This window comes from Cupressus sempervirens, chromosome 3 (genome assembly GCF_028749045.1).
Source record: "Cupressus sempervirens isolate cs-2001-9-10 chromosome 3, ASM2874904v1, whole genome shotgun sequence".
In the NCBI taxonomy this organism is placed as follows: domain Eukaryota; kingdom Viridiplantae; phylum Streptophyta; class Pinopsida; order Cupressales; family Cupressaceae; genus Cupressus; species Cupressus sempervirens.
Window position 1 is genome coordinate 1,011,462,532 of NC_143120.1, and position 19,452 is coordinate 1,011,481,983.

Here is a 19,452-nt window from a genome sequence, read left to right on the forward strand (position 1 = left end):
TCTCTTCTTCCTTTCAGCTGGTGGCAAAATAGTGGCACTGTCTCTCTCTCTCGCTCTCTTTTTCTCTCTTTTTCTCACAATAGTGTTATGAAAGCCCTTTTAGGGTCTTAAGGATTAAAAAAACCAAAAAATATATTTTAAAAAAAGCATTTTTTTATGTTTTAACTTACCCAAACTTTGATTGTTGTGGCCGGGTCACGATAGTCGTGACTCGTGAATCACGCCTTGACTCGCGAGTCACACGAGTCACCCTCCCTGATTTGCCAACCCCGAGTCATGGGTCATTTTGACTCGACAAGCTCTCCCTAACTTGCTGACTCAGGAGACTTGCCCGACTCGCAATGAGTCTCGTTACTTGGATTTATAGTACCAAACAGGCAAAGAATGAGACTATATAAGCTTATGGTCGGAGGTTGCAAGAGTTGTTAGGGAAATTGGACAGTCAACCAACTGATGGCCTAAAGAAGCGGTGGTTCATGGAGGGATTGAGACCCTCATTGAAGATGAAAACTGTACCTATGCATTGTACACAAATGCGTACAACAGAGCAATGAACATGAAAAGTGAGAGCAAGATGGCTAAATAGAAGCACAAGTCGTCATCCAAGGATGACGATTCCTTTGCTCAAAGTCGTGATGTGGAATCAAATAAGAAAACACAAGCCCTCCAAATGGACATGCTAGGAATGATGCAAGAATTCAAGTCCATGAAGGCCATTATGAGCTAGAGTGAGGACGAAGATATGTGGTGTATGAAGTGAAGGAAGAGGGCCACACCAAGGGGCATGCTCGAAGAAGAATATTTGCGATATTTGCAAGATTATTGTTTTTTTTTACTGAGGAATGCCCATACAATATGAAGACATGAGGTCAACACGTGTTTTTCACCCAAGAGCCCTCCACATTAATAGCAATGACCAACCCTATGGCGAATAACACAACAACATTGTCTGGTGGCTTCCGAAATAATAGGTGTGAAGGAAGGAACAACAATAATAATAATAACAATTACAACAATAGCTAGAGTTGCATCTAGTTTGATGCAAAGGGAAGGCCAATGATCCAATGCCATGCATGTAGCTAGTGGAGACACTTCTCTTGTGATTGCGTAAAGGAAGAACCATCTCACTTCCCTGTAGATGGTGTGGGCTAGGAAACCATAAGGATGCTAGTTGTCCAAAGTTTGGTGTGAACTTGTTGAGTATTGAGAAGGGGAGCACAAAGGAGGTATTGGCAGTCACCTATGCGTAGTCAAAGAAGGCCACATACCATGATTTCCATACAGAGAAGCTAAGGGACGTGACGCTAAGGCGGACAAAGAAAAATAGATGATGATTGAGAGGAGGGAGAGACACGAAATGAAAAGTACCTCACTATGATCAGAGCCTTAGAAGAACATTTTGTGGCGAATCATGTAGATAGAGGTTACACTTGAACTTAATGACCCCTTGGAATGTGCACAGATCCAATGTTGCTGGCTATCAACAATGGGAGACATCTTATAGTGATAGAAATGGGTATTCTCTGCACCATTTTGAGAGACAGCATCATGGATGGGGGGTCTGGTGTTAATGTGCTTCTAGAGGAGAAATAGAAGTTGGTGAAACCTTTATTGTGGCCACCAACCTTCCACTAGGTGAGTGCAGATCAATATGACATCAAGCCGCTTGGGACACTAACGACGCAAAGAGTAATGATCGACAACTAGTTATTGGAAATTGTGATCCACTTTAAGAAGGGCTATGATGCGATCCTTAGGAGAGGGTGGTTGGTGGCAGCCAAGGTGAACCATGATTGGAAACAAAACACTATCCATGGAGAAAGGTGAGAGGAAATTCACCATTGATCTCAAGACATAGACGGTGAGCGAGGACTTGATATCCTTGTCAGAATTTGAGTCTGAAGGAGGTATAAATGACACAGATGGATGGAAGCAACAAATGGAACCCAATGAGGAAGGCATCTTGGAATTGCTAGGCTTTTCTGAGGATGGCCTCGACTCTATGAATGGCCTCTTCCACTGGCAAACGAAAGATTATGAACCATTCCATTGCAACATACTTCAAGCGGAGGAAGGGGTAGAGGACTTGTTCTTCCAACATACAGAGGGTACGTTGAAGGGAAGCCCAGGTGAACAAGGCACAAACACATCAGTTTGACATGGCAAAGCCAATTTGGCACAAGGAATCCTCTTTGAAGGTTACCAACCTTGGCGATGAGGTTAATCTCGAAAACATCGTTGTGGGTGATGACTAGAACCTTGTCGTCAAAGCGACATCGTTCAAAATCTTTATGGAGTATAAAGACATATTTGCTTGGATGTATAAAGATTTGAAAGTAGTTCATCTAGAGCTATGCATGCACTGTATTCCGTTGGTACTGGTGTCATACCAGTCTAAAAGAGACCATACAAGATGAATAAGAACTATGTTACACAAGTGAATGTGGAAATTGAGTGAATGTTAGATGCGGGTATTATTTTCAAAGTACAAACAAGTGAGTGGGTCTCTCCCATTATTATATCATTGAAGGAGGTGAACCAAATTCGTATTTGTGTATACTTCTAATGCTTCAATGCAATCATAGTGAAGGACCCCTTTTTGATTCCCTTTACTGATAGTATCCTTGAAGAAGTGGCAGGGCATGAAATCTATTCCCGCATGGATGATTTCTTAGGATACAATCAAATATTTGTAGTTGAGGAGGACAAGTTGAAGATTATGTTTATGGTGGAGGGCAATGTTGGAAATTTGTTCAGCGCTTCCCTTGGGATTCATGACAAGGGCTTAATCGTCTCCTGTGTACTATAAGTTGAGTGATTGTATCAAGCATTAACAAATGGGTCTTTTGGTGCAACAACAACCCCACTCTAACAAGTGGTATGAGAGCTTGGTCATTGGTTCGAATCCTCAGACCCTTGGGTAACGCTGAGGGGGAGATTGTTGGAAATTTGTTCAGCACTTTGTACTATAAGTTGAGTGATTGTATCAAGTATTAATAGATTGGTCTTTTTGTGCAATGACAACGCCACTCTAACAGATGTTTGTGCATATAACACCCTGCCCTTTGGATTTTGTAATGTTCCAACAACGATTCAGAGGATAATATTGCACATTTATGATAAAATGTCCATTGGAAATTTCAAAGCCTTTCTCAATGACTGGTTGATCTTCAATGTGGACACACATCTCGTGGCTCTTAGGGAGTGAATGGAGAGATGCAGGAGAGCACAACTGGTACTGAATCCAAAGAAGTGCAGGTTTATGGTACCACAAGGGAAACAAGTAGGGCATATTGTACACAAGGTTGGATTGAATCGATTAGGACAAGGTATGGTGATTGTTGAAATGGAAGCACTTGTTGACATTACAAGGTGAAATCTTTCTTGGGGCACGTAGGATATTATTGGAGGTTCATCAAAAATTGTGCTCAAGTATCATACTGGCTAGACAAACTCACATAAAAGCGAGAGGTCTACACTTAGAGGACGATATAGGAGGAATCATTGTAGGAGGTGAAGACACGGTTGGTTAGTTTGCTGATATTTTGACATACCCAAATTGGGACAAGGAGTTCCATGTACATGTGGATGCGTCCAATTTGGCTATTGGAATCACTTTGGCACTGGTGGGAGATCATGGGCTGGACCACCCAATCTATTTGTTAGACAAACTCACATGAAAGCGAGAGCTCTACGCTTAGAGGACGATACAGGAGGGAGCATTGCAGGAGGTGAAGACACGGTTGGTTGGTTTGCCAATATTTTGACATACCCAAATTGGGACAAGGAGTTCCATGTACATGTGGATGTGTCCAATTTGGCAATTGGAATCACTTTGACACAGGTGGGAGATCATGCGCTGGACCACCCGGTCTATTTGTAGTAGTTTGTTGTCTAAGGTCGAGAAAAATTACAACAGGATAGAGGAGGCTCTTGGAATGGTATATGCTGTTCAAAAATTTTGATGCTACTTGTTGGGAATGCCATTCACCTTTTATGTGGATTGTCAAGCTTTGATGCACGTCGTCAATAAACCTATAATTCAAGGGAGAGTGACTAGATGGCTGCTAATGTTGACAGAGTTTACATTTACCTTTATAGTATGACCGATAAAGAGTCATTTGATTGCCAACTAGCTCTCCCGCATCAAGTCTGGAGAACTACTAGAGGGACTCAATGATAATTTCCTAGACAGATCTATTTCAAATCGCAGTCTTGCTAGAGTGATATATAAGGATTAAAGCAAGTACTTATCCACATTCCGGTTCTCGAGGGACATTCTTCTTGGAGAGAGAAGGAAATTGGTCTTGAGGAGTGAGACGTTCCACTTGATCAATGTATAGTTATATATAATGAGAATGGACCAGGTACTCTGGAGATGCATCATGGAAGAAGTTCCGAGTGTTCTTTAGGTGGGGCGTGAAAGTTTGACAAGCGGAGACATGGGACCTAAAACTATGACAAGGAAGGTGCCACTTGGAGGTTTGTGGTGGCCTACGTTATACAATGATGCCAAACACTGGATCGTCGGCTATGACACATGTCAGAGGGTCGAAAAACAATTGAATTGAGATTTTATGCCCTTGAATCCCTCACAGATAGAAGATTTATTTGAAAGGTGGGGACTTGACTTCATTGAGCCACTAAAGGCTAGTAGAGCAAGGAGATGTAGATACATTGTTGTGGCAATTGAGTACCTTACAAAATAGGTAGAGGAACAGGCCTTGGCCGACAACTCAATGTTGAGCATAAATGAATTATTGCAAGGTATGGGTTTTTGATACAATTGACAATTGACTGAGGAGGCCACTTTGTGAATGATGTCATTTGGTTGCTAACTTTGGAAGTTCAAGATCTTTCGTTCCTTGTTGAGTCCATATTGCCTATGAGCAAATGCCAAGTAGAAGCGACAAACAAAATATTTGTGTCAGTTATCTACAAATCATGCAAAGTGGAGCAAGAGGATTGGGAGGAAACGTTATCATCAATATTATGGGCCTATTGCATGACATAATAAGTAATTACCAGACAAACACCGTTCTAGTTGATGTATGAATAGGAAGTCGTCGGTCCTGCAGAATTTATGGTTCCAAGCTTGAGGATTGTAATTTAGAATAGGCTCAAAGATATTAAAAACCTTTGGGAAAGCTTATAATACCTTGAACAACTTGGATGAATGTTGAATGAAGGCGTTATGGGCAATGAAGGTCACAAAATAGAGAAGGAAGGCGTGCACGACAAACACTTAAGGTGGGTATAGTGCACTCATGGGTAGCTTGTACTGGAATATAATCTAAGGAATGAGATTAAATTGGGAAAGTTTAAGGTTGGGTGGCTCAAACCATACAAGGTAAGAGAAGTTGGAGAAAATTGTGCAATAAAGTTATGGACACTGTATAGACTAGATGTTAGGATTAATGAGACAAATAACAATTCCATGCAAATGTAAGCAATATCAGAAAATAATAAATCGTAGAGAAGAGAACACAAGACACAAAGATATAATGTGGTTCACCCAATCCCTGGACTACGTCCACCAAATAGCGAGTCCAATATTCTTATCATCCAGTGTTTACAACCTGATTACAATCTGTAATCCCTTACAACTCAATACCACCGCAAGAAGCTACAATCTCATTAGACATTATGAAGTCTCTAACCCTAAGCCATTTTATACAAGCTTTTTGCCACTTACAAAATTAGGGCTAGAATAAGTTGTCCAATAGAAAAATAACAGCTGACGTCTTTTACAATAATAAAGTCAGTTGAGCTTTCGGGGGCGCTTCCCTCGAAAATCCCTCTACGGGCATTACCCCTCGACCCCACGTTGTATTGAGACAGAAACCGCATTTGGGGCTTTGCCCTAGGATCTCGCAAGGGGCATTGCCCCTTGACCTCGTCTTGAGGGTGATGCCCCCAAACCCCCGTAGTAAAATATGGGGGGGAAGCCAGGCCGAATAAAGTGGGGAAAAAATAACCTCCAAGTCTAATTAGGCTCCACATCACAACTCTAGAGATCTTGATGCGATAAATGGGTCCAAGTTGAAACCTTACCATGAAAGGTGTAGGTGATTGAAAGGGCAACCCGAGCCAATAGAAGGTGCGGCATAAGGTTATATTATAATTCCTTTTTAAAAAAGAAGTATACTTTAGAGGACTCACCATACGATTGCCTTGTGAAAGTGTACGATAGTCCCATGTAGTGGACATCATAAGGTGGTCCTGTGCAGTGATCATCGCATAGTGGGGCCAAGTGGTGCTTACCATATGGTGGTCATTGTCAACACATTGTACAACTCAAAAAATAAAAGCATTCCCATGTGGTATAAATTCAGGACCGAGAACATGGGCTATTGCTGATAGTGAAAGTAGAACGCCGTATAGGAGGAGATCGTCATTGTTTGTATAGTCACGTCACTTGATGATAATACAACAACAACAACAAAACACATAAGCCATGGGCATATACAGGACTGGAGGTTGACAGAGATATACATCACCACACACATGTTGACCATCAAGGTGGATTGAAAACGGTAGACAGAGGACATGACGATAAAATGTACAATGATGACATAAGTGAATAGGTGCAAGGAGTCGTACAAAGGAGATAAGCGGGCATAAGAAATGTAATGTCCCCTTTTTGGTTCATCTCTATTGTCGCGTTCCTAGTCCTTTTCACTATGCCATCATGAGCTAACTAGGAACCTTTGAGGTATTTGAGTGAGTTTTGGTCTAGGTGCTTGCAATTTTAGGCCAGGCAGAGTGTTTTAGCTAGGTTTCTCATATACTTAATATTTATGGTAAGTCAGTTGGGTTTGTATTTTGGTATTTCAATATTGGACTTGGACCAGTTCATCGAGAGCTTTCCATCGAGCTAGCACACCGATTATTCCGAGTTCAGTTGGTTGTTTGTTTTATGCCAGAGATGCATTTAGATTATTTATTATGCCACTTTTCTATTACACAGAGACATTAATTAGAGTGGAATTATAAGATAAGGAGAAATAGATAGAGTCAAGCACGGGGAAAATGAAGAGATGTAGGAGATAGTATAAAAGGACATTCAAGTGTTCATTTTGGGGATGCTTGGATATTTGCTCGGATTTGATTTGGATATTGAGCTCTCTTGGAGAGTCAATTGGAAGCTTTGGCTTTTTGCCAGCTTGGAAGAAAAAAATCCACAAGTCAGAAGACAGTGGACGAGTGGAGGTGTCATTTCAGGTGTCTCACTTGTACTTATTTGTATCTCTGATTTTCAGTACTTCTAATCTGACTGTATCTCTGTTTGTAAGATTGGATTTGGGTGGTAATAAGAGGTATTATATTCCTGATGTATAATGCAATAACAAATCTGAGGTTGTTTTAATTTGTGATATTGGTAAAATTTTTGGTTTTGGGTTGAATAACTGGAAAATCTGTCACATGCATTTGCTGTTCATTATTTTTGTGGTATCATTCTGAGGGGTTGAGAATGAATTCTAGCCGGGGTATTACAAGAAAGGTGATTACTATTAGCAAATGCAACCTATACAAGCCAAAGGAGTTCCATAGACTGTACAATGATGAAGAAAAGGGTTCCCACAACCGAGAATTGTTGACTATATTGTTGGGTAGGAGATTTGAGAGCATGTACCATAGGAAGAATTAAAGTGTATAGTGGTGGCGGATAAGAGAAGGGAAGTAACACAATATGAAAGGCATACACAAGTAAGAGATGTGCATGCTGGGAAGTCTCCAGTCGAAAATCAAATTGAGAAAGGAAAGAGTTGCAACATCATTAGTGGCGATAAGTAATCGTCAAAGCATTCTCGAGGCATTAAGGTGAAGCAAGGAGCAAGACTTGGAAGTTGTACGAAAGCAAGGGTTGGCAACACCAATACGTTGTTCCAAGAAATGGAGGAGAAGCCTTAAAAGAGGAATTGATTTAATTAGAAGAGTGTTGTACAGTGGAGGCCGAACAACCCAAGGGTCGCAACGCATACATGGATCATTTATATGAAGCCAGCAATGGTAATCACTTCAATAGATAGGGATTGGAGTGTTTGGCAAAGCACTCATAACTGAATTCATGGTTAGAAAAGAACAAGAAGAAGACAATTTTTGATGGATCCCAACAAGGAGGATTGGAAAAATCAGTTATAGTCAACTTCAAGCAGTTCCTCCAACATAAACAAGGATGCAATGATATTATCCTTTGGTGTAAAAATTGTAGTAGGAATGGATACAAACTCGGGGAAAAAGAAGAAAATTTGGCCAAAGGTGCTATGGAAAACTCACACACAACAAGAGGAGGATGTAACAATGCAAAATGTAGCTTTAGAAGAACCCAATGGATTGGAGTGTAGAAAATGCTGGCAAGAAACACCAAATGCTAACTTGGTGAAGCAAAGTATTAAGAGGGTTGAAGTTTACTAGGTCATACAAATGCCCATTTTCTACATTTGGGATTATGAGGGTGCCCATCACACGCTGATGGAAACCTTCGATAGATTTATACGCAACAATTCTTTTGAGTATCTTGGGCATGATCTCAAGGTTTCCTTTATAGTTGCCGAGTTCATTCTGGTGTTTAGCATTCCTAGTAGGAAGGGAAAGAAAATGGATTTGAAGGCCAAGAAGATGACTCCCGACGAGAAGGAACACTTGATACGATTAGTTTCTTGAACTCTCACGCCAACTTAGATGGGCTCCAAAGCATCTGGCGATATTCTATAGATGGTCGGTGGTGGTAGTCAAGTGGCAAAGGGAGAGGCTGTAGACTCACCACAACTACACTTGCACACGTTTTCTTTGTTTGGCCACTCCCCTCAAATGTAACTCACTTGACTTCACTTGTGACAATTGGCGTGATATCTACATTTTAGTTTACTATTTTGATATCCCTCTTGGTAAAATCTTCATTTTACTTTGCTATTTTGATATCGCCCAACAATTAGTAACAGTCACAGTTAGGGAGGAGTTAGTATCCTGCCTTCGGTTGATTGAGGAGCAGCATAGACAGGAGTTGTCTCAAGAGAGGGCTGCATGGGTAGAGTTGAGAGGGAGGCCCTACTGACAGAGAAGCTAGCCATAGCAGCTTGTTTGCAGGAGGAGATGACAAAGAGGGCTATGCTTGAGGGTCACCTTGCTAGTCCCTTGGAAGCATTAGAAAAGGACAAGGAGGTCCTTGAGGCTGCTTTAATGGTGAAGACAACCATTGCGCAACAGATGCTGATAGAGTGAGACTTGGAGTTTAGGATGGATCTAGTGTATGAGTTGAGAGTTTGTTTGGCAACACCTACACCACCACCGACACCCTCTTCATTAGGGGTTCTCCCTTAACACCCTTAGCCAGAGTTATGATTTTCTTGTAGTGTTGTATAGTGTATATTTTTCTTGTGCATCGCCAGGAGACGACTTTCCTTTTGAGGGGGATGATGTCGTCGGTACAAATAGTTGTTAAATTATAATTAGTGTTTGAAGGGGTAGGCATGTGGGTTGTTGGTTGGTTGCAACGATTTGTCGTAACCCTTAGGCACTTCATATTCTTATGTACTTGTATCCAATCATCATCATTGTGAATGAAAGGAGTAATGCTGTTACTATGAGTCTAAACACATGAATGCAAACATTTTCTGAGAATAATAAAGAAGTTGGTGAGTTCTATACTAGTATATTGTGTTGGTACTGAGTTGTCGTATTAAATAACTTTCCTTGAGAGCCTATTATTGTAGGGGTACACAGGGCCTAGATGGTGAGATTTGAAGAGTTGGCTTGAAGTCGAGTTAGGGGAGAGCTTAAATTTGCACGATGTACCTTTTTAATTCATGTTTATATGCCTAATCCATGCATTCCCATGATGGAAAAGTTCTAAATTGAGTTTTAAGTTCAGTTTGAATTTTGCATGCTACTTAGAGAATGCCTGGGTTCTTATTTTTTAAGAGCCTTGTTTTTAAGTGCTGCATGACTGGATTCTTTTTGAAGTTTGGATGCTATATCATAGAGATGATGCAATTTACTTGAGTTCCAATTTTCTTAATATTTCTCTCCTAGTCTTCTTCTATATTGGCAACTTTGAAAAGATTCATTTTTCATGCACTATTTTTCATTCTTTTTGGAGTGCTACATTATCAGGGTTGATGCAATTATGCTTGATTTCTTAATTTCTTAAGTTTCTCCCCTTTTTTCTCTCATGGCCCTTTTTTGTAATTGGAACTTTTAAAAGTTTCTTTTTCAAGCGCCATTTTGAAATTTAAGGAATTCAACCATGGGACTTTAAGCAAAGAGATTTATGATGTTTAGTAGGGTGGAAATATCTATTAGTTATGGAGGCATCATATGCATGTTATAGAAAGATCAAATTTAAAGACAATGCCTGTTTTCTTAAAGACTAATGCCTAGTTTGGCATTGTATGTTAGATATTGAAGTATTGCGGTTAATTCTAGTCGTAGGTTGCTATGGGAAGATGTGATCAGTAAAATATTAGTTTGAGAAGGTAGATTATATCAGAGTTTACAGTAAAATATTAGTTTGAGAAGGTAGATTATATCAGAGTTTACTTGAAAAAAATTGATTGTAATATTTATTGATAATAAAATCAGTAGTTTTCTGAACATTTGTCAATGAGCTGTTTCCAAGAAAATGCATAATGTGGAAGATGAGATATCTTTATCGGATGTGTTGATTTGAAAAATCTAATGTTATTTGAGAGCTTTTTTTGATATAAAGAGGCAAATTTGGATTTTGAGAGATTTTTAGTTGTGCGCAAGGTTTGAACTTGTTTAATAGCCCATTCACTTTGTAAGTTTGACAATTTTATACTCCGTAGTTTGGTGGGAGAGTAGAGACCTTTGGTTCAGTTTGAAGGGTCTTAAAATGAAAATGAATGAGGGAAGCCTGTAGTAGAGTTTTTTGATTTATTGCTGGAAGGGAAAGGTTCTTCTTCATTGAAACCTCTATTCTTGTCTGTTTCATTTCATTTTGTTTATTTGTATATGGTTATTTTTCAAAATTTTCTCTATTTTTATAATAGTTTTCTCTTGTGTCCCTTTAAAAAAGGGTCCCATTCCAAAATCTTGGAATCATGTTTCTCCATTTCTGGCTATACCTGTCGAAAAATCTTGGTGCAACAGAGGTATATGTCTTTATTCTTAAGGCTATTGAATTTTATGATTTAAAGAAGTCATTGATAATATGTAGTAGCTTTTCCAGACAGATTTATCATTTAATTGTGATCATACAGCTTGGAGATAGTTTACTTGTGTCTCTCTGTCTAGCTGATGCAAATTAGAGACTTGTTCTTTTCTGTGATTTATTCATTTTGAAAGCGTAGAGTTTTTAATGTTCTTTTAAGCATTGGTTGGGACCTTTCGCACTCTATTCTATATCTTAAGAATGAGGACAACTGTTATTTATGGGTTAGTTAATTGCCTCTCTGTTGTCTATGCCAGGAGCATACCTTTTTCTTAAAACCCATGATCTGTGTGTCTATTCTGTGGAACTCACCCAGAAATTGCACCTGGCTTTGTCCATTGTGGTATGCTGCACCAAAAAATGGGTTGTGCTATATCACTCAAAATTTCACTTCAGCATGCTTTCAAGGATTTGAACCCTGAGGCCTGCTATGAAATTGCCGCATGGGATTTGTTTTTCTTGAAGTAAAATCACTTCACGTGTTATTTATGGAGAAAATGATTGTAACATTTCCAATCTGCATCTTTTGAAGTTTTACTGCATTTTCTGTTAAGTTTAAAGTTAGCTATTGGTTATCCTTTTCAAATTTATTCTAATACCTCAGTTTAATGGTCTTTTTGCGAACAATATTGAATATTTGGCCCCCTTTGTGTGTATGAAATCTGTTGTCATCTACTTATATGTGGATGCATATACATTTTTGCTTTTGAATGGTTATATTTGAACGATAAGTTATCTTCGGATGTGTTGAGAAATTTATTTTGGGAAACTGTTTATGTAACTAGGTTGTAAATGTCCCTGAGAAGGGGGCTCGTAAGAATCCCCGCGCTGATCAGATTCAGGTGCGTTAATATTACAGTGAGAATACGTTTTCACATTTATCTGGTTAATTATATGTATTACAGATTTTGTTTGTATTTGTTTAAAACATTTTATCATCTCTTCTGGATCATTGCTAGACAATTTAAAAAGCCAAAATATAAGTAGGTGCAAAGCACAATAAATACAAGAGATATTCTAGTTTTCATTGGAAAATATAATTGTAAACGTTTTGGATTGTTGGATATCAAAGCATTCCAGTTTCTGGCTACCTTGTCCTGCAGATAGATACAAAAGATATTCTCTTCATTTGTGGCGGGGCATTTGTGGACCTAGAAAAAACTATTGCAGAAAGGTAGCTTTTCCAATACTGTTGAGCAAATTGTTAGGTTCTACTTTTTAGTATTTTTTTGTCCTATTAATGTTTACAACTCATTCAAAATACCAGACGGCAAGATTCTTCTATTGGCTTTGGAGCACCTGTACGTACAAATATTAGATCTGGTGGGCTGACAAATACTGCAGTTACATCATCTCTACTGGAGTTGGTAAATGCTTCTCATTCTTAATAGTCATGTCTGAATAGTTTCTGTTTATTTGACTAGCATATGCAAGTCATGTTTCTTAAAACATGTATTTCCTTTGCTGTTTTAAGCATATCTAAAGTCTTTGCTCTGCACAGGCAGAGAGCAGTGACTTAGTTGCTTACGGTTTGATACCGGAGTTTGTCGGTCGATTTCCTGTATTAGTCAGCCTCTCAGCTTTAAATGAGGACCAACTTGTTAAGGTGACTTATAATCCTTTTTATGACCTTAATATTTGTAAAGAAAACTTGTGGGGTGATCCTTTGAGACTTATTTTTGAGTACTTTTCAATATTGAGAATTTAGTTTATGCTTTTGACATGTTTGCACTGACAATATTTAGTTGTAATATGTCTCACTTTTCTTCAGGTATTTTTCTTCTTGTAAAAAGATTCTTGAGATATTCTCATTAGGAAGGAGCATCATGACAGAAACAACATGTCTTCTAAGTTCTTTGTGCTGTCTTTCTACCACAGGTTCTAATGGAGCCTAGAAATGCACTTGGCAGACAGTACAGGAAGCTGTTTTCTATGAATAATGTAAGATAGATTGTGGATCATGTCTTCCATTGATTTTTTCGGAAATAGAGTTTGACAAGCTTAATATTTTATGCATGACAATAGACTTGTTACTGGGAAGTAATTATTAAGGTGACATTGTTTTGTAGGTCAAGTTACACTTCACAGAAGGAGCACTGCGACAGATTGCACAGAAAGCAATGGCTAAGAATACTGGAGCCCGTGGTTTACGTTCTATCCTTGAGAACCTTTTGACTGAAGCAATGTTTGAGGTAAATAATTTGGGCACTTCTATTTTTGAAGTTTGTTTTGGGCTATAATCTCAGTTGTTTCGAGATACTGCAATCATTATAGTTTTCTGATTTCATGAATTTATTTATCAACATCCTTTGGACTAGAGGAATTGGAATACATATTTTATAGACATATAGAACTTGGATGGAAGCTTTTAATGTGTTTTTTGGGAATTGCACCAAAAATTCTAGCCTTAGAATCACAACTTCAATAACAAAACAAGAGTTTTACTATAGTTAGAATTATAACTTTGCCTATAGAATATGTCTTTAGTAAGATAAACATTGGAATAGGTCCTGCAATCTTGTTAGAAAATATATTTAATATAATTTGGAAGATCAAATATTTCCATTTCTATTAGGGTTAGGGTAACATATAAATGCAATATATTATGAATCATTTCAAACTATTTAAATAAATCATGTAGTAGCTCTTGAATTTAAGAAGCCAAGCATCTATAGTTCTATTCCCATAATCAACCATTATAGGGGTTGGAGAATAAGCATTTTAGGGCGTTCCTTTAATATCCTCACTTGTTGCTGAAGAGCTGTGCCTCTTTTTTTGGTCACCCTTTCTTCGAGAGTAGTGTCTCTTCCAAAATCATAATTGCCATTGAACATATTTGATTGTTGGACTAAGGTATTGCTTCAGCCAATAGCAACCTCCTGATTTCTTGTATATGTGCCTCTTCTCATGGCATGATAGAATCCACTTCCTCTTGTCTTATCTGTTTGTTTATTAAAGAACTTTGTGAAGGATAAAAAAAAACAATGTCCTCGTGTTAATTATGGCAGGGGCATGACAGTCCACCCTTCACGAGATTGCTTGTCCTCAAGCAATTTTAAATTTGGATACATGAAAGATAATTGTGGATCCTGCTGCTTGCTGGTATTTCCAATTCATAGGCAACTTCTTCTATTTCTCTTAAAATCTGTAAGGTCCATAACATGTTGGTTTAAGCTTCTTAGCCCTGCTTACCTTGATTGATGACTGCTAGTGAGGCTGTACCATTAAGAAAACTAAGACCCCAACTTCAGATTATCTTTTGGTTTGGTTATTGTTGGCATAAATTTTTTGTTGATTCTGTGTGTGGTGTAGATTAACTTTGAGTGTATTTATGATATTTGTATCTTTTGTACAGAGTATCTAGCTCCTAGTACATGACCCTCTTAAGAGGATCAAACTTCTAAACGAGGCCACCTCATATCCATACAAGGCTTTGAAGGGGCTCATTCCAATTGAAATATGATGGATGGTAACATAACAAGTTTTTTCCAAGGTGTAACCACTTGATTTAAGCATTTTGTTGTCTTGTGACATAGTTTCCTCTGCCCATTTGCACTCTTATGTTTTATGTTGTTTCATGGCTTTAAAATTTGGATACCAATTTGTGCCTCCCATGAGCAGAGGTGGAGGCAGATGTGGATTCTGGAGTGGATGCATCTGACTTAACATTTCAGCACTTTGCATTTTTCTATTGTAGCAAGCATGACGTTTTGTGATTTTTTCCTTTAGTGAGCATGACATTTTTTCCTGTAGCGAGGATTACTTCTAGATTTAATTCATCTCTGTTAGAAAAGCTGATGGTCACTTATAAAAAAAAGGATACAGTGTCCAAGGTTTGAGCTTATCGATCTGCAATTCAAAGTGTCTAGTTTTCTATAATCGCGCATCCCACACAGTCGAAGCGATTTTGTAACATATAGAAAGGCTGTTCAAAGTGTCTAGTTTGTGAGGGTAAGTTGTATGGATGCTGGATGCATATGGTAAGTCGTAAGTCATTCTATATCTGGTTTGTATTTAATATATTATGTTTATTCTAATATATTTTGTTTATTGTATTATCATATAATATATAGATTATTTATTATTAAATTTATTGTATTATGGAAATATTATGATATTGTAATACATTATATTGATTTATATGTTATATTATGTTAATAATATAGATAAATAATAAATTAAATTATAATCTATTCATTTCTTAATTCGTTTATTTTTATTATTTATCATTGAATCTTATGATTTTTGTATTTTCATTGGAATATGGCTTTTTTCAGTTTGAATATTTGCGAACTGTCAATTGGCATTTTTATTTATCTTGATCAGTGATGGAGTATTATACAATCAAATTATTTAATTTTGTATGATTTGAATTCAGATTGATAAACATTGAACGATGAACTATATTTTGATTTTGCGATTGTGATGATTTGCTGATTTGCACTGGAATTGTGAAGATAGACATTTGTGATTTCATATCATTGATATGGTTTATATTTTATAATCTCACGGAGCATTTGAATATGTGTTGGTGAAGTTAGAAGCCATCAAGTGTTTTACTTTTTTTATACTTCTTTCATTTCATTGCATATACATTGTATAACTGTGTGTGTGTGTGTGTACAACACACACACTTCCATGCATCCGCATCATCCCCCAAAAAAAGGCGCACTATAAAATTTTGAAATACTGATTCATTATTTTTTGTGTTCTTTGAGACTTTCAAACTGAATGTTCTTTGTGCTTTAAAAGTGGAGTGAATTTTTGAATAACTTCTGAAATTTAAATTATGCAACATATTACTTGTCAAAGATTTTTCAGAAGCACCGGAATTTAACTCTGAAAATAGAATTATAAGGGCATCATTTACATTTTTGAAGTTTGTATGTGAATGTCTGAGAAGATTAATTATGCCAATTAACTATTGAATGAACATGGTTAGGGTCTTACTGTGCTAGCAAACAAGTGCATTGGAGAAAAGTATTCTAACAATGATGGATATGTAGCTAGATGAATTTTGGTTTTTGGGTTGGTGAATTTTTTCGCCTGGATTGGTAGGATGGGATTAGACCTTATGGAAATATTAGGAGGGGTATCACACTGGACATTAATTATCTGGGTTAAATAAATGAAGACATTCATTTAAGAGAAATTAACCCAGTTGGAGGAGCCAGGATTGAGAACTGAAATAAATGCTAAATTGAAATGAATTAAATGCAATACTTAGCCTGATAACCAATGATGGAAAAGTGATGTGCCAGAACCTGTTCTCCAATGTTTTGGATTTCTAGGATTGACTTGGACAAAGATTGTTGTTTCTTCAAACGCACTGTTCTTTACCCTAGTTCACCTGTGTGGATCTTATCTCCATGTGTGCAGATCTGATCTTTCGTGTAGTCTTGAATTGATGTGTGTAAATCTGAACTAGGAAAAGGGTGCCTTAATTTCTGATGTATACTTTTTGTAAGGATAGGTTCGTAAAACACCCTTGAGGATTCTGTCAGATTGAAGATGCAACTCTTCACGGTCAAATCCCCAATGGATTGGCTTTATGGCTCCAAGAAAACAATTTAAAGACAATAAGCTAGCATGCATTTGTTCTAGGATGATGTGCTTTGTTAATTCTGTGATAAATGCTGTGAAATGAGTGAATTAATGGTTATAAATGCACTTTGACCATATCCACACAATTTTCACTATGTTGGCTTAGACAACTAATTAAGTGGTCAACAAGATGTAAATTTTGAATTAAATTCGGCGATCAAAGTTGAGACTCTAGAAGTGTTTTGGTGCAATCATGCACCTGCAGATCTGATTTAGGCTGATGAATAATATGTCTAGCAAATCTATGGATTAGTGATGGAAAGATTAGGGATATGGATTCCATGAGCCAATTTCATGCCCAATGATGTGGGCCCAAAAATATAATGGAAAAATGCATAATTATGCAATTTTCACCACATTACATTTCATCCCCACTTTGATGTGCATGCAAATTACCAGGTGGACACATATAAATGCTAAATGAGTAGTCAACTTCTGAATTAAATATTATTAGATACTCGGAAGGATACCGATCTGTTTAAAGTAACTCATCATTCTTCAATTATTCTTATCTCGAATACTCCATTGAATCCTGGAAAACAGAGACAAGCATGGAATGAGTAGTATTTGTTGCATCTGTGTATCTTTTTTCCAAAATCTGTGTAAAACAAATGCTACTCATGTCATGTTCACATCTTTTCTACCCTATTCATATTTCCATGATCCTATACACAATGATTGAGGCCATCGTTATCTTATTATTTGCCTATGTTGATAGAAAATTAGAAAATTAGAAAATTTGCCCGACATGCCTTGATCTTATCTTCTACTTATGTGCATGCATGATTATTGCATGATAACACTATTTACTTTGTTTCATGCTTTACCATAATTTCTATCATTCACCTATATTGGGCATGCTTATATGCTTACATCATGATTTTTTTTTTACAATGTTTACATTTTTATATATTTTTCCAATCTCCTCTGATTTCTTGCTACCTTTCTACACAACAAATTGGAAGGGGGACATTTATGTCACTTAAATTTCTTTGTGACTTGTTTTTTGTAGTAACAGCCTCAGTCATCCTACTTTCAAATAGTCGGATCATATCCATTTTCAAGATGAACTTTTTTAGTTCTCATTTCCACTTCTGTTGCTTGTGAGAATGGTTTCCCAAAGCAAGTTGTGCAATATAGGAAGTAAAATTTCGTAATGGAATATAAGCACTTACACATCATGAATTATGTAGCATTGGAACATAACAGAGAACATGTGAAACGTAATTGGTAAACATGAAACATAAATACATAGAGGAATTAGACAAGGCACATAGAAAATGCATATATGAGCTAGATATCGTGTGACTTTAATGAGATACACATGGAACAGTGAAGCTTAAGGGGCACATAATAATGAAATGCTCTCCAAGTGGATCACTATGAACAAAGGTAATATCTCTCTAAATGGGCTGACTGGGATTCCCTAGCTTTGAAAGGGATGTCATGAAGGGATATGACTCCTCCAAATGGAGATATAAAAGGGAGAAAAATCATCCAAGTAAGAGAGTTCAGAGAAGCAAAGATCAGCATTCAACCAAATAAAATATTGCAGAATTCAGAATGAATATATCATACAACAGTTTATATACTGGTCAGCTGTTGTGGTATGAGTATAATGCATTGCAATATGAGTCAGCTGAATTCTTATGTCTTAATTTGACAGGAAGTATGAATATATGCAGATAATCTATTGTTCTAACATATGCATAACTAATAATGTAGTAGATATGTATAATGATGATTCCATTATAGCTTTTATGCAGTCTACTGATCCTTTATGGAGGGGAGGGTAGGGCATATGAGAAATGCAAGTACCATAAGGATTCATTTGAGTTGGTTAACCCTGGGTGGGGCTGGTGGACTGAATGGCTGGTGTCATTCCATGCTCTTGGGGTTGATGGAGGCTTAGGATGCCTTATATGATCTCCATGGTGCTTCATAATATGGATAGGTTATTGGGGCAAGCTTTAAGGGAATTCAAAATTTCACATGTACATTATGAATATTATCATTATGATTATAATTCTATTTTTAACATTATTGAGTCATATGTTTATTTGTCTTTTATCAACTAACCTGGTTGTAGGCTTCAAATCAAGATATTAGGTTGACAATTTACATCCCCAAGCATAATCCAAACCCCTTTTGAGGATTCTAGGGAAAATTGAGTAAGAGTCTTAATAGGGTACATTACATACAGTAGGTGAAAAACACAACAATAATGGCATAAACAAAAGGCCAAATTGTAAGAGTAGATGAAAAATAAAAGCTAATATAAATATATAGATAAGTAAAAGATAATAATGCTCCATGTCTCATGAAGCATATTTTGGGAGATTATCCTCTATAATAAGGTCATCCTTCATCCAAAGATTGGCATCGTATTCTTTTTCCTCAAGTGCATGACTTTCTTCTTTACCTTCATGTGCTTGCTCTTAATAGGAATATAAATTAGTACTTTTTGTGAACATTCTGTCAGTAGGTGGAACAACAGGATCTTCTTGGCTTACCAATTTCTTTTGCTTCTTTGGTTGTGGTCCCATTGTAAGATTTTGCATTTGTCAAAACATAAAACTTTGTTTTGAAATTCACAGAATAGATCCTTCAGCATGAACACTGGTTATTGCAATGCAAGTCATCCATCCTTCTTAGCCAGTATTGGGGGGTTG

The 19,452-nt window shown here is 37.3% G+C and overlaps 1 protein-coding gene across 1 annotated transcript in view; it reads left to right on the forward strand.

The window, feature by feature from the left end:
- LOC149570161 (CLP protease regulatory subunit CLPX1, mitochondrial-like) overlaps positions 1–19,452 on the forward strand; it is an 87,460-nt gene that overhangs the window by 51,161 nt on the left and 16,847 nt on the right. Inside the window, exons 8-13 of the mRNA XM_089822822.1 lie at positions 11,962–12,018; positions 12,280–12,350; positions 12,444–12,543; positions 12,678–12,782; positions 13,055–13,117; positions 13,246–13,368. Coding sequence (XP_089678948.1) covers positions 11,962–12,018; positions 12,280–12,350; positions 12,444–12,543; positions 12,678–12,782; positions 13,055–13,117; positions 13,246–13,368 — 519 coding nt within the window. The remainder of the gene's footprint in view (positions 1–11,961; positions 12,019–12,279; positions 12,351–12,443; positions 12,544–12,677; positions 12,783–13,054; positions 13,118–13,245; positions 13,369–19,452) is intronic.